The sequence below is a fragment of the Balaenoptera acutorostrata genome, chromosome 3 (genome assembly GCF_949987535.1).
Source record: "Balaenoptera acutorostrata chromosome 3, mBalAcu1.1, whole genome shotgun sequence".
In the NCBI taxonomy this organism is placed as follows: Eukaryota; Metazoa; Chordata; class Mammalia; order Artiodactyla; family Balaenopteridae; genus Balaenoptera; species Balaenoptera acutorostrata.
The window spans coordinates 79,698,691-79,726,218 of NC_080066.1; the positions used below are offsets into that span (position 1 = coordinate 79,698,691).

A 27,528-nucleotide genomic window follows, 5' to 3' on the forward strand; every position below is an offset into this window, starting at 1 on the left:
TTGGAAATACTATATAACATCAAGTTAAGAAACAAAGAATAAAGAACAAAGAAACTTCCCTCCATCTGAGAAATGCTTTAGAGAACCATAAAGATGTTCAACCAATGATAAAATAAAGGGAAAAAAAAGCATAGACTCCTGACAGTTCAGAAGACAAAAATAATTAGTATGAATTCTAGGCAGGAATTAATTCAATCAATTTTTTCCTCCTTCTATAGGTTCCTTTTCTAAAAATGAATGCTTTCTTAACAATAGCAGCTACAATTTACTACTCACTATGTGCCAGGCACATACATTACATATGCAAGTAAATACTTTTTTTTACCATAATATTTATCTTTCCTTATGTTTTCAAACTTTTCCTTGCTTTTCAACAAAATATGGTATGGGAATTCCCTGGTGGTCCAGTGGTTAGGACTCCACGCTCTCACTGCCGAGGGCCTGGGTTCGATCCCTGGTCGGGGAACTAAAATCCCATAAGCCGTGAGGCACAGCCAAGAAAAAAAAACGGTAAACATGAAACGCTAAAATTCCTTTAAATTGCAGGCTGTAGTGGTAGGAACTAGAAAAAAATAAAGAAAGAACATTTACTGAGTGTCTATTATATACTAGGCACATGTTAGGCACATAATACCCTCATACTAACATTTGAGATAAGCATTACTATCTCCTTTTACAAACAGAAACTTGGTGTTCAGAGAACTTAAAAGCAATTTCTCTAAGGTTACAAAACAAAAAGCAGCTGAGGCCAGATAAAACCCATCTGCTTGACTAGGAAGTCTGTGCTTTTCTACGTCATCCTTTCAAGATGGTGGTAGGTCTTTAAACAACAAAGCAATTAATAAATTTGATCAAGAAAAACATAACTGACAGAATAAACTGTTTTAAATTTAATATACTAACCAAGATACCTTATGAGTACACCAAGATACACAACATGTTTTAACATTCAAAAGAAAAAGAAAATGGTCTTTGATATTAAATTAGGTTGTAATCTTTGGCTATATGTGTAATCTTGGGCAAGTTACTTAATATTTCTGAGTCTCAATTTCCTCATCTGTAAGAAGAGGATATTAGTTATCTTATAGATTGGTGTGGTGAAGATTAAAGATTAAGATGATACAGATAATGGTTAGCACAGATGCTCACACATGTAAGATATGTGTTACTCTAACACAGTGAAGTTGAGGCTGTAAAGGATGCTAACAAATATAATGCAAATGTTTCATTTTTTCCCACAAATTACTAGGAAAAAACCACAGTTGCTCCCAATCCCTACCCAGTGTTTCAAAATTTCCTTAAATGTTTTATCTCAGTAAAAATTTGATACAGATGAAAAACAGCTTGTGTATATACAAAGAACAAAGACTAGAGTTGGTGGTTAGAGAAGGTGAGGGGAGGTTCAGGAACCCTAAAAAGGAAAGAAAACATCCTGCCAAGTCAAAGCACACCCATACCTTCAGAAAGACTCCCAGATAATCTTAACAACTACAAATGCCTCCTATTATCTACAGGCCAGGAGACTTTAGGCTTTTATCCAGGGTAGACTGCTATGACAATTTATCTCTTTTCATATCTGAGCTGGTCTTATGTGTCCCTCAATCTTCCTCTGGAGTGGGAGAGCAGGTCTGCTATAGGAAAAGCATAAAGGCTATATTTGGTATAGAACTCAAAAATGCTGTACTTCTAGATGTGGCCTGAGAATGTGTTTATTTTTTTACATGTCTATGCCTTTTACCTGTATTGACTGCTACTAATCTTCCCAGACAGAGTTCAAATGTCAACTCCTGAGGCCATTAGTACTCCCCAAGGCAGAGTTAGTTCTACCTACTCTATGTTTCCAGAGTACTTGGTACACACCTTTACTTGCCTCACTGAACTACATGTAATTAATTCACTAAATGCTTGTTTCTCGCACTAGTTCCCTGCAGGCAATGATGGTGTGCTTGTATGTTCGAATTCAATGTCCAGGCATCGCTCTACTGTTGCTGCTACAGAAGTTCACTTTGTTCAATATTTCAACCTGTCTAGAGAAACAAGTGGAAAATTTAATGTGCTTAGGAACACCATTTTTTCATCGGTAGGAAGAAAACTATGCCCATTACACCTTTTGGTTATGTATTGAGCATATTAATTTTAAAACCCTAAGAATGTAACATTTTAGACCTGAAAGGAACTTTAGATTTCCCAGTTCAAACTTCCTAAGGCTAACTGACAAGTCCAGGGTCATACAATCAATCAAAAACTAAGCCAGCAGATTTGAACAGACCATTTTCTTAACCTTAGTGACCATACTGCTTTAAGAATGTCAATACACCATTATCGGACCTTCATCCAGACAGGATTTACCATTCAGTTGTTCTGCAGTGAGGGATAGAGGAGCTGAGGTTTGTAAGTATGATATCTAAATACATATCATGGATTACAAAAAGAAAAGGCCTCTAACCAATGGTCTATGGTCAAATTATGTAGATTATCAAGGCTTTGCATGTTAAGTAACACTGCCTGTTGTTTTCTGTAGTGGTGTGAGCAGTATGATACCAACCTAACTCTTTCACTCTTTCTTTAGTAAAGGTAACATGTATTTTACAGATGACTAAAGGTTGACTGCACAAGCAGCAAACTGTGAAATCTGAGATGTTACGGTCAAGTTTCTAGTTTGGGAAGTAGGATATTCAAATGATCATGAAATAAAATATACATAGTCCATTTTCATTTTTATACCCATTTTTAAAAAACAATTCACATTGTTAAAGGCCTATGAATTACACATATTTCAGTAAAAGCATACAAATAGAAAACCATTACTTTAAATTCCATTTGTTTTAAACACTGAAAAGGTAAGTAGTGTAACCACAAGTGTTCTCAGTTTATTATTTTGGTATCATTTATCAAAGTACCAGTTTTTAAAGTTTAAAAAAATTCTCTTTTAAAAACCTGAGATTTCAACATAGCATTTAATCTAAAATATACTTTTAATTAAAATGCATTTATCATTTATATATCCTTAATAACATTCAATATGTTTAAATACTATTTTCAGCATGGTTTCAAAGCAGTATGATCATGTTTGATGCTGATGTTAAGTACAGAATTGAAAATAATAATTTCTAATATTTTCTATACAAATATCTAATAAATCCCAAGTAAAGAAGTCAGTAATACAATATATAAGTAGGATTGACTTGTGAAATTTCCTAATGGTTCTCAAAGAAATCAAAGTTTTCATCAGAATTCATTGGCTTTCCCCCTCTCCGTGGCTCATCCTTAACACCTGAGACAATACAGAGAATTACCTCCAGGTAGTGAATGCTGTTTTGATTAGGATTGCAAGGAACACTGGTGACCTCCAGTGTTTATTCTCTTTCCAGGTTGTTCTGTCCATTTTGCCCTTTTGTTTTAAAAATGAAAGAACTATGAAACAACAAAAATATACTGTTTCTTAAAATTAATGTCAGGCAAAGAAATGAGATGAATTTTTCATTTACTAATCTGGTATTTTTTTAAACCTGTGTAGTTCTATTAAATATTAATATGTAATTTAACTTCTATTACTCTCAGAATTATAGTAACAAATTACCAAAAAAATCGCACAGTTACATGTTTTAGCTGTTCTGTCAGTTTTAAATGACTTCCGTTAATCTAGCAGAAATCACGTATGCTGTTGAACCACCTACCCCTGCACAGCACACAACTGTTAAAATGTAAATTGCCCAACTATTTTTAGCTGTCGCTGAAAAAAAAATCCCGTCTTTGGGAATAATGATTTGAGGCATTGTGTTCCATTTTGTTTATCAAGCAGCTATTCAGCCTCTAGTGGGTCCAAGTGCTTATGCAAGCAAAAGCTTTTAAGAATGCCTGCAGCTGCAATCCAACCTTCCAGGTAAGCTGCAGGTTCAGAGCACAGCTGCCCTAGGCTGCATAAAACTCAGATCCAGCTGGAAGTGAGTTTCAAAGAGGATTTCAAATTTGAGTTTTCACGTATCACATGGAAGAGAAGGAGGGGGAAGAACATAGGAAAGAAGGAAGGCAAACAACCAAAAAGATGGTATCTCTACTTCAGCCTTAATAAAAAATAAAAAGCTCAGACCCATGCTGCTCCTTCTAGATTACTACTTGCCAAGCCAGATATTCCATTCAGTGTATACTTCGATGAGCTGTGACTCATCCAGCAGCACCTGCGCCCATGTGTTAAGTACTGCCAAATAAAAGGCCAACATCCATTTACACAACAAAGAGATGTACCCTACAAGGCATGGGGCCTCAATCCAAAAGCCCCACTCCCCATTTGTTCTAAGAAAAGGGAAAGGAAAAAAAATCTTCCCTCCTCACACCAGGGGTTTTTAAATTGTAGGTGGATTTATGATGTAGGTTCATTTACAAATACTTTTACTCTTTAACAGAATAAAGTATATTTAATAGCACAAACACCCCTACAGCATTTGATTATCATGGCCATTAACGGTTGTTCACCAAACCTTTCCAACCTCCTTCATGAAAGCTCTTTATTCTCAAAGGATACATTTTTGAGCAAAGAGGGATCAACAAACTAGCTGCTTGAAAGCTTTCCTGATGCTAGGCTGAAGTTAGGAAAGGCTTAATGAAGGCTTTAAAATCCACAAGGGCTTCACAATGAACATCTGACTTGGTGATTTATGCATATTAATAACCTCAGTCCTACTGAGGCAAGCTGAGCCGAACATGTCCTCCGAATCTTAATGTCTTTAGCTCCATTGGGATTATTACAAATGTAAATTTCTAAGATTCTCAGCTATTAATCTCTGTCTGTCCTCCTGTTCAGCAACATAATGACTAATTAAACATCAAAAGACCTGTACAGGAGATCTTCTTTGACAGCTACCAGCCTAGTCCTCTTCCCAAGAGGGGAATTCAAATGACAGGGACATGGAGTAAAAGCGTATGAGTAAGCTACAAATCACTGAAGATAAATCTTAAAAACCTAACACTGAATTTGGATTTAACTCAATCAGTGACTCCGTTAAGTAGAGGACAGTTACTATGTGAAGTGTGCCTACTGATACCGACCAAATGTATCCTTACAGCCAGCAGATACTGAATACCTGAAATCAGTTTGTTTACCACAAAGTCAAAAAAATGGGTACTTACAGAAGAAGGCAAGCCAGGAGGCACCTTTCTGACTTTCTTTGCTTGCAAAGGATCTGCACGTGGGAAACAGTATATTTCATCAGCATTTATATTAGAAAAGTTTCAGACTTCAAATGAGCAGGAAAGAATTTTTCCTCCTAGTACCTTTCTTGTTTTCCAGTATTTAGAAGTAAGTAAGGGAATACAGGGATAGGGGTCTCATTCTTTCTAACTGGTTCCAGTGCAAAACAGGGACTCCTAATGAAGTGATATATTCTGAAATACATATCCCGTAAGTTTGGGAAGATGACAGCAAAGTAAAACAAGAAAGAAAATAACAAACCAATAAGCATGTGTGAGAAAAGGGAATAATATTTCTTAAGCACCTATTATGTGCAAGGTTCCATATTAGGCACTTTACATCATTTATCTCAGCTCATTTGCAGAGGGGCATTTGGTACAACAGGTCAGTTTAATAATATGACTCCTTAAGAGAGAGACAAATTTAGTGTTCATATCACATTGAGAGTTAGGTTTAAAAGCATACTAAATAGACTAAAAGCTAATGCTAATGCTAAAGCTAATGCTACAAGTTATGTTAAAAATTTGAAATAAAATTTAATAACTGAAAAATTAAGGTTATAATAATATCTGAGATATGCTACATAAACTATTAGATACAGGCATTGTCATGTACAATATCATCCTATAAGTATTCTATAAGAACATTTACTTTAACAATGTGTGGTTAAAACTGCAACTTCAGCACTAATTATTGTACAATTTTATCCTTGGATGTTTATCTTTATTTCCAAGAAATAACTAAAGTATATTTCTTTCTAAGACACAAATTATTAATGTAATGGAGAATATGAATATTTTCATATGCCTGACCACCTTACTTGATATTTTACTTTTACTTATCTGTAAAATTTAAAATTTAACACTTGTTCATCTTATTTATTGTAAAAAATGGTGTTAATTGCACCTTTCCAATCGTACACAAATAATGGATCAAATTCAGGATTTTTCAGAGGGGTTCACTATTAAGAAGAGAGAATGCATAAGAAGGCTGATGTTAATTACAATGTTTTTGAAAACTGTAAAAATGGTATTTTCCTGGGTCATAAATGATATGACAATAAAACATGCAGTTGTTTAAGAAAGAATGAAACCCATTTAAGTTGGGGCTGGGAATCTTTATAGTGAATATCCCAGGAGGTTGCAAAGTTAAAAAAGCAACTTTGTAAGTAGCACATGGAAAAATTTTATACAATAAAAAGAGGAAAAAAACACTCATTAGCATCTATTCCCTACCCCAAGAGGCAGCCTATATTTCCTTAAAACAAAAGTGCCAAAGATAAACAACATCTGGCACACTCTATAAAACTTACAGGCAAAATTTTTGTTCTTTGTGAGGCTTTTCTAAAACCCAACTTTTCACAACTAGTACAGTATCCCTTGAGCAAAAGCCACACTCCATACATACCAAGAGAGTCAACTGAACTGTTCTTATCAGTCTGGAGCCCATCACTCTCTTTTGGGGTAGTTAGCAGTAGAATACATCGCTGTTTAGATAAGGACAGTTTTTCACTGCCATGGGAATGGAAATTTTTCTTTTATATTTTTAATCTCATCATTAGCTGCCACTCTACAATTATGTAAATAATGTTGGATTCAAAATCATGAACTTAGGATACAGAGTTCACTTTTGGGAGGTTTCAAAGTGTAATAGTTAAGAGGGTAAGCTGATTGGATTCAAATTTCAGCTCCATCACACAGCAGCTGTGTGAGCATGGGCAAATTACTTAACCTCTTAGAACTTCAGTTACCTACAATAACCTCCTGGAGTTATTGCAATAAACATAATACAGAAAGATGCTCAGGGCAGTGCCTAACAGAAAGTGACACAATAAATTTTAGCCATTATTACTAGGTTTATATTAAAAACTGTGGCAAGAGTATTATAAGTTAGATACTGTTTTGCAGAATGTTGATTTCCTAAAGCATCTAAATAGCTTGAAAAGATGCTAAGATTGGCGTAGATTATCTCTGAAGTCCTTTCAGAGATTTTATGGATAACTGCAATGTCAAGAAAGAGTGTCTAAGACTGAGAAATAACAATGAAGAATGGAATAATAATCCACTAAATGGTATTCACCCAGGAGATGAGTGCACCTCCCTGGATACCAAGGCTTGGCTAAGTTACTTAGCTTCCTGGGTCTTGGTTCCTTATCTGCAACATGAGGTTAATATTATAACCTCATAGAGTTTTTGTAAAGATGCAGTATGTATAACACAGTACCTGGCATAGAAGAAATAATCCATAGTACCTAGCATTATCATAATCAAAATGAAAATGAAGAATATATAAGCTTTAATTTCTGGAAAGCTTGAGTATTTATGAAATCCACTCCCCCTCCCTGCCCTCAATATTCCAATTATTTCCTCCTTGAACTCTTAGTAATAGTATACTGGTCTATATTAGTGCTTTTTGTCACAGTGTGTGCTCACATAGCATACTAACAGATATTCTTCTAGAGTGACACCGCCACATCTAGACTCAAAAGAATGTTCTTACCCTGACTAACTAATTTGGTGGGAAACAAAAGTGGAGATGGAGAAAAGATACTTTAACTTACCATTTCCTTAATGAGTGCAGTGGTCTAAATCATCGGAGCTAACAGTACATATACTCAACCACCCACCACACTGAGAGGTGGGCATATCTAACCAGAGCTTTCTATGCCTAATATGACAATCCATCACTGTGCCCTTTTACACCCTCAAGCATATTCTAGACCCAAAGGATAGGGATATTTTACCAAAGTTTAGGTTTGACAGAGGTAGACATACAAATTAGGGGTGTCAACAAGTACTTGTAGAACAAGTAACTGGGACATACTTTCTTTTGGTGGACTATGTGTATTTCAGAAGCTGGCCTATCCTTAATATAAACATGCTTTACAACTTCAATTTTCTTATATAAAGGATTCTTTGGTAAGAATAACCAAAAATTCCCACATTTAAACACTGACTGGATAGGGTGTCAGAGTATACCTGAGGCTTGCTGTAAGCAGCAACACAAAACAGATTGGCCTGGTTAGGCTATGTATAAGACATAAAAGAAGGAAGCTAAAGAAAATGAGATTTGCATGCTTGATAGTTACTGAGTTTCCTTTTGAGGTGATGTTTTGGAGCTAGAGATGATGGCTATACAGTTTTGTGAATATACTAAATGTCCCTGGATTGTACACTTTAATATGGATAATTGTTATGTTAATTTTACCTCAATTTTTTAAAAAGTGGGGAGTAGAAGCAATTAATATGCAAAGAACATTGGACTTGGAGTCAGAAAATCTTAAATTTTATCCTGCATAAATCACCTACTAGTTATATGAATGTGTCCTCTTTTGAGCCTCAATTTTATGTTAAAGCTAGTATTACGTCCACTGACTACTAGGATCGCTGTATGGATGAAATGAGAACGTATACTATAAAACCACTTTGTAAACTGTTGAGCATTATATCAATTTTAGTCAAGAATAAGATGTTAATATTAGTACATGACATTTTTATTATAAGAGGAAAAACTAATCCCATTTTTAAAGTTCCATTTTTCACTATTCAGTTCCTCTTATACTGATGACCAAATAAAAATATTGTTTATTAAATATATGATATATTATTTTATGTAAATAAGCCCCAATATCATCGTGATACCCAAGAAACCAAATTTCTTCTAATTAAAAGTATAGCCAGAAGGACAGACTAAGGGGGAGTGGGGTAGGGAAGAAACATTTGTAAAATGGGGTTTGTTGTGTGATACACTTACCAAGTGCTGCAGAGTCATGGAGTGGTCTTCTCCTGGAACTTGTGGCAGAGAATGAGTAGTACGGTGTCCCAGGTTTTCCTGAAGAAGAGATTTGCGCTGGGCTTCCAAGCCCTAGATCTTGTCTCAGGAGACTAGACTATAAAACAAGGCCAAAGAAACAAGGTATCTTCTTGTTGATTATGAACCCAAATCTGAAAATGACATCACTCCTGAACTATTTATAGTAACTTCAACAAACCCTTGAATTTAGGAAGTATCTAAGTAATTATTTGAATTTTATTAGACCATTAGTTTAAACCTGTATTTTCTCTTTTTCCCCATCCTCATGTTGCCTGCTTTCTAGTAATTATGTAGATCCATACACTCTTAGGGTTGAAAGATACTTTAGTTACTATGTAGTTCCACTCTTTAATCATCAAGAACATTTTTGAAAAATGGCCACCCCGTCTTTGCTTGAATGCTTTCATGACCACAAAAGGTAGTCAATTCTGTTCTTTTTCCATTTTTTTTCCTTTTTGGAAAGCTCTCATTGTTTGAAGAGTGCCAATATTTTCAAGACTAGCCATTCCTGTTTTCTTCAACTGTGTCTCATGACATGGTCTGAATGTCCTCCTCACCATCCCTGATACAGACCTCTAGATTTATTTTCCGTTTGTCAAAGTCTCTTGCAAAGGAGAATGGAGAATAATGCCCCAGATGTGGCCTTATTAATGCAGAGTAGTTTTCAACACTATATTTAAACAACCCATTTGTGCTAGCTAGCTCATATTGAGAGGTTAAGAGTAATCACACCCTGTTACTCTTTATTGTATAAGTTGCTATTAAGTCATGTCCCTCCAATGGTTTCTTTGTTCAGTTTGTGTTCTTTGGTTCCAAGTACAAGACTTAACATTTATCTCTGATAAAATTCATCTTGTTATATTTGATCCATAATAATCATCCATTTTAATCCTTGTCCAGGATGACAAGGCTGAGGAGAGAGCCCTAATGTATGTCACAGTGATGTCATGAAACTGTGTCAAGTACTTCACTGAAATCCAGAGATTCAGCAGCCCTGACCTCCTAACGAATTGACCCTGTCATAAAGCAAATGAAGTTAATATGGCAGAATTTGTTTTCAAGCTTTCTGGTAGCTGAGGGAAAAGGAAGACCTCAATTGGAAAGGGTGTTAGATATACTTAAGAAGATGCTCTCAAATGAAAAGAGCTGTGATTTCTCTAATATATTTACTATTCTCCCACTCAATAATACCCCTTACTGCTATCACCATACTGTTGGTAGTTGTCATTCCAGCTACTGAGCATCATAAAGGTACTGAGAAATAAACCTCAGCTCTGGTTAGAAAGAATCAGTAGAACTTTATAATGCTAGTCATAATAGTCCAGTCCCTGCCTCCAGAAAGACTTTCATTTCAGTTTGTCACACTATTTAATAATTTTAAGTAATATTTATGTTTCAGCTTAAAAATCTAAGGTGGAATTAACATAACATAAAATTAACCATTTTAACATTTCCAATCAGTGACATTTAGTACATTCATAACGTGCAACCATCACCCTCTAGTTCCAGAACATTTCGTCACCCCAAAAGGCAACTCCATACCCATTCAAACAGTCACTTCCATTCCTCCCCTCCTCCAGTCCCTGACAACCACTTATCTGCTTCTGTCTCTGTGGATTTAATTTATTTTGAATATTTCATATAAATGAAATAATGCAATATGTGACCTTTTGCATCCAGCTTCTTTCACTTAGCATGTTTTTGAAGTTCATCATGTTGCAGCATGTATCAGTACTTCATTTCTTTTCAGGAATGAATGATATTCCATTGGACGGATATACTACCATTTGTTTATGCATTTATCCATTGATGTAACATTTTGGTTTTCTCCAGCTTTGGACTATTGTGAATAGTGTTGCTATGAACCTTTGTGTGCAAGTATTTGTTTGAGTATCTCTTTTCAATTGTTTTGGTTATACACTTAAGAGTGGAGTTGCTGGGTCACGTGGTAAAATCTAACTTTTTGAGAAACTGCCAAACTGTTTTCCATGGTGACTGCACAATTTTACACTTCATTGTATGACGGTTCTAAGTTCTCTACATCCTTACCAATACTTGTTACTTTCTGGTTTTTAAATTATAGCCATCCTCATGGGTGTGAAGTGGTATCTTATTGTGGTTTTGATTTGCAATTCCCTTGTGACTAATGATGCTGAACAACTCTTCTTGGGCTTGATGATCCTTTGTATATCTTCTTTGGAAAAATGTTTATTCAAGTCCTTTGCCCATTTTTGAATTGAGTTGCCTTTCTGCTGTGGTATTCTAAGAGTTCTTATATGTTCTGTTCTGTATATTAGACCCTTATCAGACATCTGATTTGCAAATATTTTCTCCCATTTTGTAGGTTGTCTTTTCACTTCTTGATAATGTCCTTTGATTCACAAAAGTTTTTAATATTGATGAAGTCCAACTTATTTTTCCCTTTGTTTCTTGTGCTTTTAATGTCATATCTAAGAATCCATTGCCAAATCCAAGGTAATGAAGATTTATCCCTACAATTTCCTCTAAGAGTTTATAGTTTTAGCTCTTATACTTAGATCACTGATGCACTTTGAGTTAACTTTTGTATATAGTGTATATAGGGGTAGGGGTAGGGGTCCAACTTCATTCTTTTGTATGTGGATATCCAGTTGTTCTAGCACTATTTGTTGAGGAAAATAGTATTTCCTAACTCAGTGGTCTTGGCACCCTTGTTAAAAATCAATTGGTCATAGATGTTCCAGTTTCTATCTGGACTTTCAATTCTATCACATGGGTCTATATGTCTACCTTATACCAGTTCCACAGTGTTTTGGTTACTGTAGCTTTGTATTAAGTTTTGAAATTGGAAAGTATGCGTACTCCAATTTTACTTTTCTTTTTCAATGCTGTTTTGGCTATTCAGGATTTCTTGAAGTTATGTATAAATTTGAGAATCAGCTTTTCCATTTCTGCAAAAAGATGCCATTGGAATTTTGATAGGGATTGCACTGAATCTGTAGATTGCTTTGGGGAGTATTGCCATCCTAACAACAATAAGTCTTCCAATTGATGAACACTGAATATTTTTCCTTTTACTTAGGTCTTCTTTAATTTCTTTCAGCAGTGCTTTGTAGTTTCCAGTGTACAAGTCTTACACCTTGTAGTTAAATTTATTCCTAGGTTATTTTATTCTTTTGGATGATACTGTAAGTTGAGCTGTCACTTAATTTTATTTTTGGTTTGTTCATCAGCGTAAAGAAATAAAACTAAATTTTGTGTGTTGATCTTGAATCTTGCAACTTTGCTAAATTCATTTTTAGCTCTAATAATTTTATTATAGATTCCCTATATATAAAGATCATATCATCTGCAAACAGAGATAGTTTTACTTCTTCCTTTCCAATTTGGATGTCTTTTATTTCTTTTTCTTGCCTAAATGCTCTGGTTAGAATGCACAGTAAAATGTTGAATGAAAGTGATGAAAGTAGACATCTTTGTCCTGTTCTTGATCATAGGAGGAAAGGCTTTCATGTTTTACCATTGGGCATGGCATTAGGTGTGGGTTTTTCACAAATGACCTTTATCAAATTGAGGAAGTTCCTGCCTATTCCTAGTATTGTGAAGTATTTTATCATAAAAGGGTGTTGGATTTTGTCAGATGCTTCTTCTGCATCAGATGTGATGACTGAGTGACTTTTTCCCCCTTCATTCTAATTAATGAATGATCAATTCTCATATGTCTAATACACATGCATTCTTAAAATAAAACCCAGTTAGTCGTGGTGTGCAATCCTTTTAACACGGTGGTGGATTTGTAGCTTGCTAGTATTTTGTAGAAAATTTTTCATTAATATACAAAAAGGATATTGGTCTGTAGTTTCCTTTTTCCTGTGATATCTCTAGCTTTGTATCATGGTAATTCTTGCCTCGTTAAATGAGTTAAGAAGTGTTTGAGAAGGACTGGTGTTAATTCTCCTTTAAATGATTGGTAAAATTCATTAGTGAAACCATTTGGTCCTGTGCTTTTCTTTTTTGGGAGGATTTTTATTACCGATTCAATCTACTTGTTTTAGTTCTGTTCAGATTTTCTATTTCTTCAGTTTTGGTGGTATGTATGTTTCTAGGAATTTGTCCATTTCTTCTACAGTGTCTGATTTTTTAGCATACAATTGTTCACAGTATTCTTTTATAATCCCTTTTATTTTTATAAGGTTGGTAGTAATGCTCCCTATTTCATTTCTGATTTTAGTAATTAGACTTTTTTTCTTAGTCAATATAGCTAAAGGTTTGTCAATTTTGTTTATCTTTTCAGAGAAGAAACTTTTGATTTTGATGGTTCTATTGTTTTCCTTTTCTCTATTTTTAAAAATTTCTGCTCTAATCTTTATTATTTCCTTCCTTCTGCTAGCATTGGGTTTGGTTTTCTTTTCTTTTTCTAGGTTCTTATGGTATAAAGTTAGGTTACTGATCTTTCTTCTTTTTCAATGTAGACATTTACAACTATAAATTTCCTTCTGATCACTGCTTTCACTGCACCTCATACGTTTTGCTATACTGTCTCTTCATGTGATATTTGATATTTCAGTTTTTAAAAAACTGAAGCCTATTCAACAATGCTGGAGCACACATGAAGTAATTAGTATATTAAATCACCCAAAGATCACTGCATCTTTCAGAAATGTTTATAATTAAGAAGACAAATTTTTCAGACTTCTCAAAAGTAAGTGATTCTTTGAATAGAGTTGATATCTTCTTTTACAAAAGAGGAAAGTGAGAAGAGGATTTCGATCACCAGACAATATGATGTGTATATGAAAAGACTGCTTAATATCAATGTAATTATTTAGCATTAATCACACAAATTCCAACAGATACAAGGTTCAACAGATTAGGAAACAAAGGTGTTGACCAGCAGGCATGAAGGAGAAATAGCTCCCCTTAAGACAATAATCTCTAGGAGAAATGATAAAAATGAGAAAACAATTAATATAAATGTAAATGGCACATGTATCCTTTCTATTTCTATAACAAACCATTAGAAGTGGATCTCCTGATTATGTTATTTGTGTGAGAATAGTGTGACCCAGGAATCATCAAGTCTCCCACACATTATACTAAAATTTCCATTGTTACATCTGTTTTGTGTTTCTTTCTGTTTTTTTGCCTGTGCTAGGCACATCTGACATTCCTCAAATAGCAATTAGAATATGGCTAGAGTATGCTAGATGGAACATATTATTACCACATGTTTGAGGGCAGGGGTCATGTACCTTGAATTTTTCCTTAAAAACATCATTAGTCTTTTAATAGGATGTTCCCTGCTCAGTGCAAAACTGACTTTCATGATATCATGTTTTGAGGTGCCTGCTGTATTTATTACTTCATCTGTGTTTTCTCATGTAGAAGGTACATACAAAACTGGTCACTGTACCCACACAAACAAATACGTGAGAGGAGATGGGCATTCATGTATCTCTTACATTGTTCCTTTCAACATTTCCCTGGCATATAAATTCTAATGGGCATATAAGATGATGATTAATACTAGTGGTCAACAAACCATGGCCTACAGGTCAAATTGGGCCTGTTTGGAAAATACTTTTATTGGAACACAGTCTCACTTAATTCACTTATATATTGGCTATGGCTGTTTTTGTGCTACAGTGGAAGAGTTGAGTAGTTGCAACAGACAATATATGGTCTGGAAAGCCTTAATTATTTACTATGTAGCCCTTTTTAGAAAATATTAATTGATCCCTTACATAATGCTTTAATGGCAAAACAAAGGGCTGAGTTTGGAGGATGGTTAAGAAGTCTGTCTGCTTAAAGTTGTAAGATACAGATAGATAAACATTCAGATGAATAAAATGTAGCCAGTGAGTTATTTCTTCAAAGAAGTCCAGTAATAGTCATAATAAAGACTAAAAGAAGTATAAAACAATCTAAAAGGTGAATAGGCAAATGTATTTCTTATATTCCTAAAAGTAAATAAAATGTCTACAAAAACTCTGATGTCCTGGAAACAGCATGGGCTTTGGAGTTAGCTGCCCTGAGTTCAAAACCTGACTGTAAGATCCTGGGCAAACTGTCTAACATTAATGCATCAGTTTTGTTTGGTTATATTAATATTTCACGGGGTTACTGGCAGAAGTAAATAAAGCTTAAGTAAAAGTGAGTAGCATGGTTGTAGGCCCTAGAGAAAATAAAAACTCCAATTCATTTTTTTTCCTCCAAAGGTTACCATATTCTAAGTATCACAAAGAATGAAAATAAGATGAGTGGCATTTTTTTTTTATTGTTTCCTGGGCACAAACTCTTTCTCCTAAGTAAGGAGACCTCGTCTGCCCTGAATCCAAGACGGTTGAGTTGCAACTCCCAATGGCTAAAGTAAAATAGGATATTGGAAATAGAAAAGAGAATAGGCCCCCAGAGAAAGGATTGACAATTAGAGGCTAAATCCAAAGAGGAGTGTGACAGATTTAAATTGTATGAACCTAGACCAAGAATAAACAGAAAAATGCCAACTTATTCTCAGAGCGATTCAGCAGAAGTGTGTATATTTGTGTGCATAAACCCACGTTTAGCATACAAACATCTACAGACACATATTGAGTGAAAGAAAAAGAATGCGTGTGCACCAATATGGTGAAATGTTAAATGATATAACTCGATTAAGAGTAACTGGATGCTCATTGTACTATTCTGGTATCTTTTCTGTGGGTTTGTAATTTTTCAAAATAAAAACTTGGAGAAAATCAGACTAAATATCAAGGATCCACTAGCACAACATCAAATGTACCATCTCAGTTAATATTTACTGCAATCTTACTAAGCATTACGTACAGAGATTTTATGTTATACAGATAGCAAGCAGTGGAACCTAATTTGAATCTAGTTCTGTTGAAGAGGCTCTTTCCTCAATACAATAAAACTTCCACAATAGTCCAGGAACCCAATTACCATTTATAAGATTAACTTAAAAAAATACAAGTGACCTATAAATGAATTTGTGAATTATAATCCTAAAGCTGAGTTACCTATAGAATACATACTGGTAGGTTTTTGTACATATGCATGAAATAAAGGAAGAAAAAGAAGAACGAACTTTTTTTTAGGGAAAAATGTTTACTTGTTACCAATTTTACTGTTGATATACTTTTCTCCTTATTGTTGCCAAATCTGGAGATGTGGTTAGGAAATACCGTCTTCTTTTTCTCCAGTGAATATTAGTGCCAAAAAAGATACAGAAGTTGTTCTTCATTCAGCTGCCCTTCACTCAGCTGTCCTAATCATAGAAATAACCATTTCCCCATTTTACCTGTATCATGATCAAAATGATTAGGCAAAGTAAATGTAGGAGAAATTGTTTCTTTTTAAGAACACAAGATGATATTTCATCCTGTTAACTAAAATGAAATGTTCAGTACTATAAGAAACACAAAAGAAGTTTAAGACAAGGTTTTCTCCACAAGGACTTGATAATCTAAGAAATAATACCCATGGAACTAATGGTAAATATGACTTTAAAAATCAAGGGCTAAACTATATATGCCTAACATTTTGATATTCTACCACTGACAAAATCATGTATTTTTCCTTTATTTGATCCTTTAAACATTTTGGTAAAACTAAAGTGCACATAATAAACTACTGAATTTTTTCCTAAAATAAAATTACATATCAGCTCATATTATTGATTTTTCCGCCTGTCTGAAACAAATGAGAAGCATTATTGATCTTGTCCTGGAGGTATCTAAGGCAAAAAGAATACCCAAGTATCCCAGAGGATACAGAACTAGACAAAGCAGTTTTATTCTGCTGTCTTATTCAAGGCAGAATTAGTATTCTGAAATGACATAGCACTAAATTTCTTAACACATGCTTAGAGAAAAGAATCTTTTCTACAGTCATCTAGCAACTCCATCTGTGAAAAATATATCTAATTACCAAAGAATAATTAATAAAGGGTTATTCCTGAAACACTAAGATAGCCTAGATTATTATTATTATTTTTTCCTCTTCGTATTCTTTTAATACCTTTATATATATATATATGAAATAAATTATTTTTCAAAGAAGAAATTTAGAGGCTTGAAGTTTATTATATTATTCTCTTTACTCTTCTGGAATTTGAAGTTTCTTCAAATTAATAAAATACCATATTTCATTTTATTTTATTTATTTATTTTTTAAAACATCTTTATTGGAGTGTAATTGTTTTACAATGGTATGTTAGCTTCTGCTTTATAACAAAGTGAATCAGCTATACATATACATATATCCACACATCTCCTTCCTCTTGCGTCTCCCTCCCACCCTCCCTATCCCATCCCTCTAGGTGGTCACAAAGCACCGAGCTGATCTCCTTGTGCTATGTGGCTGCTTCCCACTAGCTATCTATTTTACATTTGGTAGTGTATATATGTCCACGCCACTCTCTCACTTCGTCCCAGCTTACCCTTCCCCCCTTCCCCCTCCCCGCGTCCTCAAGTCCATTCTCTACGTCTGCATCTTTATTCCTGTCCTGCCCCTAGGTTCTTCAGAAACTTTTTTTTTTTTTTTAGATTCCATATATATGTGTTAGCATATGGTATTTGTTTTTCTCTTTCTGACTTACTTCACTCTGTATGACAGACTCTAGGTCCATCCACCTCACTACAAATAACTCAATTTTGTTTCTTTTTATTAGCCTAGATTATTGTAATAAAAACCTACAGTAAGTTTCATTTTGAACTGCATATGACAAACCTTCAGCCTGAAGAAAAATTCTCATTTCTTTATATGGAACTTTAGTAGCCTATGCAATAATTTTTTTTTTTAAAGCTCTGTCTTCCTCATCATGTGCTTGAGAAATCCTGACTCTAAAATGTGAACTTGAAAAGGCTATTTAGAGAAAGTCTTCATGATGATACTGACCAAAGTGTAAAGAAGAGGTATAAAGTAGTGGGCATGGCCAACAGCATTTACTAATGCAACTTCTTCTTAATTACATTGGAAGACACTGTGAACGTAATTTAATAGTAACACAGGAAAATATCCTATATTAAAATGGTGCTGATAAGTAGCCAGGAAGATTCAAAATCACACTGCAGTAATTTGGATATTCTTTACCCTTAAAAGGGAAAGTATCTGAAATCTGGATAAATATAAACTTACTTCCTCAGAGCTACTTTTTACCATTAAATGGCTTGGTCCAAATGCTGTACTACATATACTTTGATATCTATGCACAATCAGAGAAAATAAGGACCTAATGTCAAAAATTTTTATCCTCATTTTATGATTAAAAATTTGAAGCACTAACTTAACACTAATTTGTTTTCTAGAAAAGATGGAGAGTACCTAATGGTGTAGTCATATATTTCAAAAAACTTAAAATATTTAATATGGACTCTTGGAACCACTGCTCTTTGTACATTCTACAGACCTCCTTAATTTCATGCCTATATTATATCCCTGAAATGGCATGCAGTTTTCATACGTAAGGGCAAGCAGCTGTTCCCAAATTTGTCTTTTTGAGAGGGGGAGCTTATTAATTAAAGATGTAGAAAGGTATAAAAAACAATCATGATAAAATAGAGTACATAAATTGTTAAAATTTCCCAGATGAATTCTTTTTTTTTGGCCACGCAGCTTGCAGGATCTTAGTTTCCTGACTAGTTCCCGGACCAGGGATCGAACCTGTGTCCTCGGGAGTGAAAGTGAGGGGTCCTAACCACTGGACTGGCAGGGAATTCCTCTCAGATGAATTCTTTATACTGTACCATGTGTTCTTTTGTCACTGAGGGATAAAGAAAGAAAACTGTTCTAGAAGCAAAATTAGTATAGTATTATTATATTTGCAACTGCTCTTTTAATTTAGAAACATCACAGTACAGTTCAGCTGTGAGTCCATCTGAAGTTTCAGAGACAGGGGAATTGAAAATGACAAAGAAGCCTCTCACCTCATGTCACAACCAAATCAAAATCTCAGAGGGTGAAGGGGAACTCAGGGCAAAATATAAATGCTGGGCTTTAATAATGTATCAGTCTTCTGTTAACTTTCTACAAATGATTAAAAAACAGGCTGTAATAAATCTCAAATTTGGAAAACAGACATTTGTGAAATAATTGTATTATTATGCAAATTCATTTACATTGAAATTCCAGGGATATGTTAGCAATTATCAGCAAGTTGTTAAAGAATTCTATCCTGAGAATCTCATTAGATAGCAATGCAAACTACAGTTACCATTCTGAGAACAAAGGGATCTTGAATGAGTAATCAATAGCAACTGGCAGAAAATGAGACATTAATTATGATCCTCTCTAGTGTTCTGTCTAAGACAAGATTTCATTAAATGCTTTGTGCAACCTGAATAGTTCCAAGTCATTACCAACATTTTGGACAATATATTAATTGGGGGAGGGGGTGGGGAGGGATGTACAGGGAAACAAAGTAAAAGAAAATCTGAGATGCTTCTATTTCTTTCCTGGGTCAATAAAAACATACCAGCCACCACTAGCCAACTGCTATGCTCATTCTTTTACAAGTCCCAAATCTTATAATCTCAACATGGTCTCTTGAAAATTTAATTATCATTTTCAATATTTAAAGTGTCATGCAGGTTTGAGAAGATAATGACAGTCATCCATCAAATGCATCCTGCCAACACAATCAGCCCAATCTTTCTGGCTTAAAAAGAGAAAAAAGAAAAAAGAGAAGAAAAGAAACTACCTATATACTATTAAATTACTAAAACATGGCAATCTTAGCAGTTTAAGTTTCTCAATCTTCTTTAATTATCAGTAAGCAGAGGGAAATTTTACCATCTTATTATTATTTCATTTTCACTATTTTTTTTCTTTGAACTTTTCTCCTGAATCCTGTATCAGCCAATGGAAGGATAACAAAGTAGGAAGATCTGGGATGTAGATTGATAAAAAAGACCTCCCAGAAATAAAAGAACTATGAAAAAACCCAGCAAAAATAAAAGCTATTTTAATATATCCAGTATTTAAATAATTTAAGAACGACTTAGGATTTTATAGGCTTCCATAAGGAGAGTCCCCACTTTCAAAAATGTTATAGGAATGTCTTGAAGGCAGACTCTCATGAGGTTAGTAGTGAGCATACTCTAAGCATGTCTTCTCCTAAGTGAGCAGTTTTTCTGACTGTTTGAATTTAGAAACTTCCTTGATAAATAGGGCCCTCTGGAAGACTTCCTGTAAAGGTACCAGTATGCCTTTGAGCCTTTTCTTTTATGAATACAAAGCAGCCAACTATGTGAGATGTTAACCAACATAAGAAGAACAAGAGATAAGGAAATGTCATTTCTCTTTTGCTTCTGTGGAAATGGTGTTATGTAGTCCTAAGATTTTCAGCAGAGTTCTAATACTTTGAAGCCACTCCCTTTCTGTTTAATGCTAGCTTTCACATCTAGTAAATGAGTATGCTCTCTTTCCCATACCTTGCATTTTCAAGAATACAGTTAAGGGTAACACAAAACCCAATATAGCACTAGGCCTACAGTTAGGCATGTAATACTTTTTGAACTGAAACATTCTATACTGGATATCTTTTTAAAAATTAAACTTTTTATTTTGGGAATTTTCAAATATAAACAAAAGTAGGAAATAAAGTGTAATAAACCTTTATTTATATACCTTTCACCCAGCTTCAACAACTGTCAGTATTCTGCTGCTTCTGCTTCATTTATTCTTCCATTTCTCAGCTCTTGTTACATCCCCCAAACTGACAACAATCCCTTATTAACATGTAATACCCAGTCTGTGGTCACCTCTTTCTTCACTTTTTTTCCCCAGGATGGTGTCTAATCTCTAGCCATTATTTAACAGACTCCTTTCTCCTGAAATAAGTTTACAAAAGAATAATGATCTTTGAAACAATATTCTGAAACAGCACTGAGTAGCACGAAAAATATAATTAGCAAATTTTATGGAGGGAATAGGAACAAAGAAACAATGCCTCTTCCCCCTGCCAAGTTACCTCTGCATAATCTAACTCTCTCTGGCCTTTTAACAGAAGCAGGATATTAAAACTGCCTACTGTTCATACTTCATGATGAGACATAACTCCCACAAAACAATTTATTTTACCTCTGCTCCAAACAACTCACAAAGCCCAGCTCACCCTGAAGGCAGCTGATGGCTTACTACCCTTTCCTGGATCGCAGGATTCAGATTCAAACATTTTTTGATGCCTACTGTGTGCCAGCCACTGTGCATGCCCTTTCACATGCTCTTTTATTAGTGAATCATCTCTTAGATAGCTTCAACATTTGATCCAACAGCCAGTTTTATGTCTTAACATTCCTGACTCCAACAATCCTCCATCACCATCAAATAACCTACTCCTGCAAAGGTGTTGGTATGGGGAACCACTTGACTTCAGAAATTTTGAAGTTCAATATTCAATTCTGACATAATCTATTCTTAAAGCACCATCACTCCCCTACTACTTATTGCACCTGTAAAACGTAAACAGAAACCTCAATTAAACAGAGCTGAGAGACCAGAAGGGAGAGCTCTCACCACCTGTGACGGTAACAGTCCAGAAGGAAGAAGAAAGACTCCTCTTCTTTCCTGACAAGGACTCAGTCAATGAAAAGCCATGAACTCTTGTTTACTCCAGCCCTTGGAATTTCCTTTTCGCCCTCTATAAAAGCATTCTCCTTTCCTTGCTGTGGGAGACTTGCATGTGGCTCACCATGGTTACAGACCTTGAATTGCAATTCTTTGCTGATCCTGAATAAACCCATCTTTGTTGGAGAAATATCTGGTACTCTATTTGTTTTAGGTCAACATTTTGGTGGCCCATAGGGAGACCAGAGAAGACCCCCAACGACTCTGGGGCTGGTAAGCAAACAGGTGTGGTACTCACAATTGAGTCCATTTTGCTCACTGATTTTCTTGCTGACCGAGATTTGAAGGTATGTCTTTCTCCTGGATCCGTGTTCTTACCCTCTTTGTGTTTGAAGGTCTCCAGGCTTTATTTGGGATCTATTTTAAGGTTTCACCTTTCTGGTTAAGGCCTTGCTCTGTATGTGAGTACTTGTTTGGCACGTCAGTCTGATATTGAGAACAGACTGGCTCAGCTAAAGCTGGCTGAGAAGCTGTCCACCCATTCCTTTGGTAACAGGGACTGCTTCACTGAAACCGCTTCAGTTGAGCCACTGGCCCATTCCTATGAAAGAGGGGCTGTTCTCTGGAAACTTGTTGAAAAATCTTTGGCCCTGTTCCTCTAGGACAAAGCTGTTTCCTTCGAACTGGATGCTATAAGCTTGCTGGTTGTTTGAGTTTCATGCTGTTTGAACTGAGCTGTTTGGGCAGTTTGAAAAATTATTCTTTTACTCTAGAGAAAAACCTCTGAGGAATGGGATCCCAGATATCTAAGTATTTTGAGGGCACCCCCTCTTACAGGAACTCAGGCTGATTTTATGTTTAAGAACCTTCCTCAGGCACATTTTAAACTAAATGAACCAACCTGACCAAAGGCAATTTAGAATATCAATGGCCATTATGGGGAACATTTGAAATTCCCAACTTTAATTTCCTTTAAATTGAATTTGACTACAACTGCTCAAAAATTTTGAGAACTGAGGGGAATACCTATTTTAATTGGTATTTTGAGGCTTCCCAATGTTATCAGGAGTCTGAAATTGCCTCTCTGCAAAATAAGATTTTAAGGTAAGATTTCTCTTGTTGAACTTCTCTTTTTCTCTGAAACTCTCCCTACTCCCTTTTCTTCTGAACTTGTCAGAACCCGTCCCTTCAAAATTAAGCCCTCTGAGGATCCAGAGGCTAAACCCTTAATTTCTTATATTCCCTGGACCAAAGCTGAACTGGGAGCCATAGTCAAATATTTTCCCAAAGTAACTAAAGATCCTCACAGATTTGCTGAAGAATTTAATATAGTCATTCAAACTTATCAACCTGGTTTCTCTAATTATATCAACTAGTTTATATACTTGTTAGTGAAGGCCAGACCCAGTACTGAAAACTGCTAATTGGGAAAATCCTGAAAGGTCTCTAGAATTACAACTGGGAGACCAGCCCACTAACTTATTATATGATCAGGCTCAGGCAATCACTAGGTGACTTCATCAAGCAATTCCTGGGGCTTTTCCGAATCCTGTTGATTGGAACAAATTCAGACTTGCACACAAAAATCTGATGAACCTGTTCATGACTCTTAACAATCAACTTCAAATTGGTTTTAAAGAAAATTCTGGTTTTCCTTCCTATGTTGATTGCACCTGAGGAGCTTTTAACTCTACGTTTATTAAGGGGCTGAACCGGGACCTTTCCCTTCTAGTAGAAAGGACCAGGATGGAAGGGGAAACTATGTCCACTCCAGATTTAGGTAATCTGGTAAACCAGCTCTCGCACACTCTAGAGCAGTCACCTAAAAGGAAGATGAACAAAATTCTTAATCCTCAACTCCAGCAAATGAAAGTTCCTAAACAAAGTAAAAACCCTCCTAGTTTTTGTTATTATTACAAAAAGCCAGGACACTGAAAAAGAGATTGTTATAAATTTAAGTGCTTTAGGCACCTTTAGCTCTCTAACTAGCCTTTCCAACATCCTGCCAATTCTCAATGGTAGGGGAACTGAGGAACTACAGGCACTCTTCCCAATTCTCCCTCTTGATCATCTTGGAGAAATGTTTCTCCAGATTTGGGATGAATCTCTTCCAGTCCTAACTGACACTAGAGCCACAGTCTTAGTGCTCAACTCCACGACTATAAAGCAGCCCATGCCTCAGAGTACTGAAACAGTTCAAATACTGAGGATCTCTAGTGAAGCTCAAGAGTTCCTGTCTCTGAACCTATTCCTTTCTGTTTAGGTCCAACAGGCTGAATTATATGCTCTTACGTGGGCTTGTACTTTAGCTAAGGACAAAGTTTGCCAATATTTATACTGACAGTAGATATGCTTCTCAGAGTAGCTCATGATTTTCAAGTGTTGTGGAAGCAACACGGCTTTCTTACTTTCAGCAGAAATAAAATTAAAATTTTTAAAATTTTAAATAAAATTTAAAATTATTAGATGTAATACTTTTACCTGCCACTTTAGCTATTATTAAGATTATGGGGCATTCTAAACTTGACTTGCTGGAGGCTGAGGGAAATCACCTTGTTGGTATTTCCAAAAGAAATGCTGCCCTCAAAGGCAGCAGCAGCAGCCAAATCTCTGTCATGGTCCAAAGGGATACTCCCCCAAAAGATAACTCAGAAAAACTGGCTAGAGGAACCTAAAAATTGGCCTCAGAAAAGGAAAAACAAGATTAGAAATTCAATAATTGTTGGTTTGATAAAAAGAGAAAGCTCTGGTTTGGACCAAATAACAACCCAGTCCAAGCAGAGAGTCTAAAATTCCCACTCCTTACCACTGTATATGCTTTAAACTACTGGTCTACTGACAAAATGATAACATTCATGAATCAATATTGCTGGGGAAATTAAAACATGTATAAAACCATATAGATGAATGTCAATAGTAATTTCTGGTCTCCAACCTCAGATGGATCATCAACACCTCCTGAAAAGCTTTTTACTTGTCACTAAAGAGCTCATGGAATTAGAAGAAAACTTCAATAAGGTCTGTTATTTCAATCAAACAACAGATGCTCTAATCCCTCTAGTATAAAAATTCCAGTAAAGTGAATGTCTAGCTTCTACTCAAACATAGCCACTAAGAGGGAAGTCACTATTTACCAAGGTTGAACATTCCATCCTCTATACTAGGAGAATATTCCTTCTTATACTACGTTAAAATCAGAATTGCTTAACTCCTACATATTGCCCAAAGTTTTAACCTTAAAAGTTACAGAACAACCCAAATTATGCTTCAAATATTTGAAGATGCTTCTCAAGCTACTGGTGTCCTCCTTTCTTAAAACTAAATAGCCCTCTGTCCTTCAATCATTCTCTATATGCTGGAGTTGCAAGTTACTTTACTATTTGCAAATAGTAAAATGTATTTCTAACAGGCGATTATGCCTGTTTAGAAATACATTTGCTCAGAATGGTATACAACATCAGCTTCCTGGCTCTAAATATTGTGTTCTAATAATTTAGCCTAAAGCTAAGGTCTCTATCATTAGGTTTGTTGTTATGTAAAGAAATATCCCAACTGCTGTTTAAAACAACTAGCTTTAATTAATCATCCTGGGGAAACATCAAGTTAGTTTAGGATTTGCTGCATATGAAAACCCTGATTCTCTTAATTGTCAGAAACACATACCTGCGTTGGAAAAAAATCATGCTTTGATGGAATATTATGCATTACCTGCAGTACGGTCAGTTCAGTTAAGGGCCAGATAGAAAACATTTAAGCTTTGTGGGCCATATTGTCTCTTTGTAACTACTCAATTCCATTTTTGTAGCAAGAAAGAAGCCATAGCCAATACATAAATGAATGAACATGGGTATGTTCTAATAAAATCATTCAAGGGGTTGAGATATTTGGCTGGCAGCCATAGTTTGCTGACCACTGGTCTACAGCATACCTTTCTAGGTTACCTGATTCTCATTCTATGGGAGCTATTTTACAACTCTCTAAATTGTAGACAACTAGTAGCAATGAAAAATAATTCTTATATGTACATCTGAAAAAAAATTCTGTCCAGTAAAGGGATGAAAGACCTTTCCCCACCCTCAATACCTCTACCACCCTGCTCCAAAGGAAAAAAAAAAAATGTTTTGCCTCTCTGTTTGAATATTAATTTCCATAATTTTGATCTATGAATGTGTCTGTTTTTGGATTCTCCTTTGAATTGGTTCTAACACCTTACAGATTTCTTCACTGATGAGATACAATCTATATACATGTTCATTTTTATAGCTATAGGACAGTCATGATTTTCTTTTTAAAAAATTATCTCTTAACACCTGCAATGTGCTTTTGTTATATAACTAAGATCTGTCTAAACTACCTATCCCACTGTTCTTGATATGTAGCCTAGAGCAATACCATTTCAAATAGTTTCCTTGTCACCAGTTCATAAATTCTCTAGCAAATCGTAAACTAAAGCTTAACTTTTCTAAGAAACACCTGTATTTTTTATCATGCCTCATGTCCAATCCCAAACCCTTACAGGATAAAACATAAACTCTTTGTTTAGGTATCCAAGCATCATCCTTACAGTTCACACATCTCACACTGTTTCCCTAAATAAATATTCCATTCAAGCCAAGTTAAAATGCTACTATTCCTAGAATACACATTCACTTCTTTTTTCATTCCAAATACATTCATTCAAAAGGTGTTCATTGTGGTAACCGGGATGGGGGGTGGGGTGGGAGGGAGGTCCGAGAGGGAGGGGATATATGTATACATACAGTTGATTCACTTTGTTGTACAGCAGAAACTAACACAACATTGTAAAGCAACTATACTCTAATTAAAAAAAAAAAAAGGTATTCATTGATAGCTTCTATTTGTCAGGCACAGAGCGAGGCGCTGGAAATACAACAAACAAGCAGCCACTGACGGTGCCTTCACAAAGCTGATACTTTTGGTGGGAGAAAATTAAGGAAGAAGCAGTAAGATGTGCTGAATATTACTGCTTCTATTTTATTAGTCATATGTTCTCCTTCCCCAAGATGTTCTCCTGTCTACTCTGTCAAATTTTACCCATCCTCCAAGATCTCAGTGTTCTGTACTTCCTTTGCAAAATCCTCTCTGTATCAAAATCACATTCATTTCTCTCTCTTCTGAGTTCTAACTTACATTTGTGCTACTTGAGATTTAATACGGATCACCTTATCATTTTAGTTAATTTTCTGTGTGTACACTGTTGGTCTTCCCAACTAGAATGTAAGTTTCCTGAAGACTGATACTAATTCTTTTTTTCTGTTGCCTGGCCCAGTTTCTTATACATGATAAAATAAGCAAATACTTATTGATAAGATTCTTTATCTTTTAAGCAAGTTTTGTAATGTGTGAAGTTTTTTTTTTTTTTTGGACATTTTTTTACCCAGTGAGAAAAAAGCATGAGAAAAAGATGAAGCATTTAAATTGTAAGTGAACTTGGTCTGCTTAAAAGAGAAGTGGCAACAAATTTCTGTAAATTGGAAATGCTATAATTTCTAAGGGTACGATAGTCCATAGGGAATAAGGGATCCTTTTTATTAAAAATAAAACACTAAGATTGCAAAATCTGGTTAATAAAATGTTAAAATACAATGAATACATTATGTTGTGCGATACAGATCTGTGTAATATGTCCTATTAAATCAGTGCAAAACTCAATATTTGATTAAAAGTAGGTCTGAAATAAAGCAAATCATCTGAAATACTTCTTAAGGAATTTATTTTAAATTTATAGAAATTTGTGGCCCTGAACCAAGATGGCGGGGTAGAAGGACGTGCTCTCACTCTCTCTTGTGAGAACACAGGAATCACAACTAGCTGCTGGACAATCATCGACAGGAAGACACTGGAACTCACCAAAAAAGATACCCCACATCCAAAGACAAAGGAGAAGTCACAATGAGATGGTAGGAGGGGCGCAATCACAGTAAAATCAAATCCCATAACTGCTGGGTGGGTGACTCACA

At 35.2% G+C, this 27,528-nt stretch overlaps 1 protein-coding gene across 8 annotated transcripts in view; it reads right to left on the minus strand.

The window, feature by feature from the left end:
• Positions 1-27,528, minus strand: part of TCF12 (transcription factor 12) — a 375,328-nt gene that overhangs the window by 74,783 nt on the left and 273,017 nt on the right. For all 8 annotated transcript variants that reach the window (XM_057542292.1, XM_057542293.1, XM_007194942.2 and 5 more), the window contains 2 exons: positions 8,942-9,077; positions 5,128-5,180 (listed from right to left, as the gene is read on the minus strand). In XM_057542292.1, coding sequence (XP_057398275.1) covers positions 5,128-5,180; positions 8,942-9,077 — 189 coding nt within the window. The remainder of the gene's footprint in view (positions 1-5,127; positions 5,181-8,941; positions 9,078-27,528) is intronic.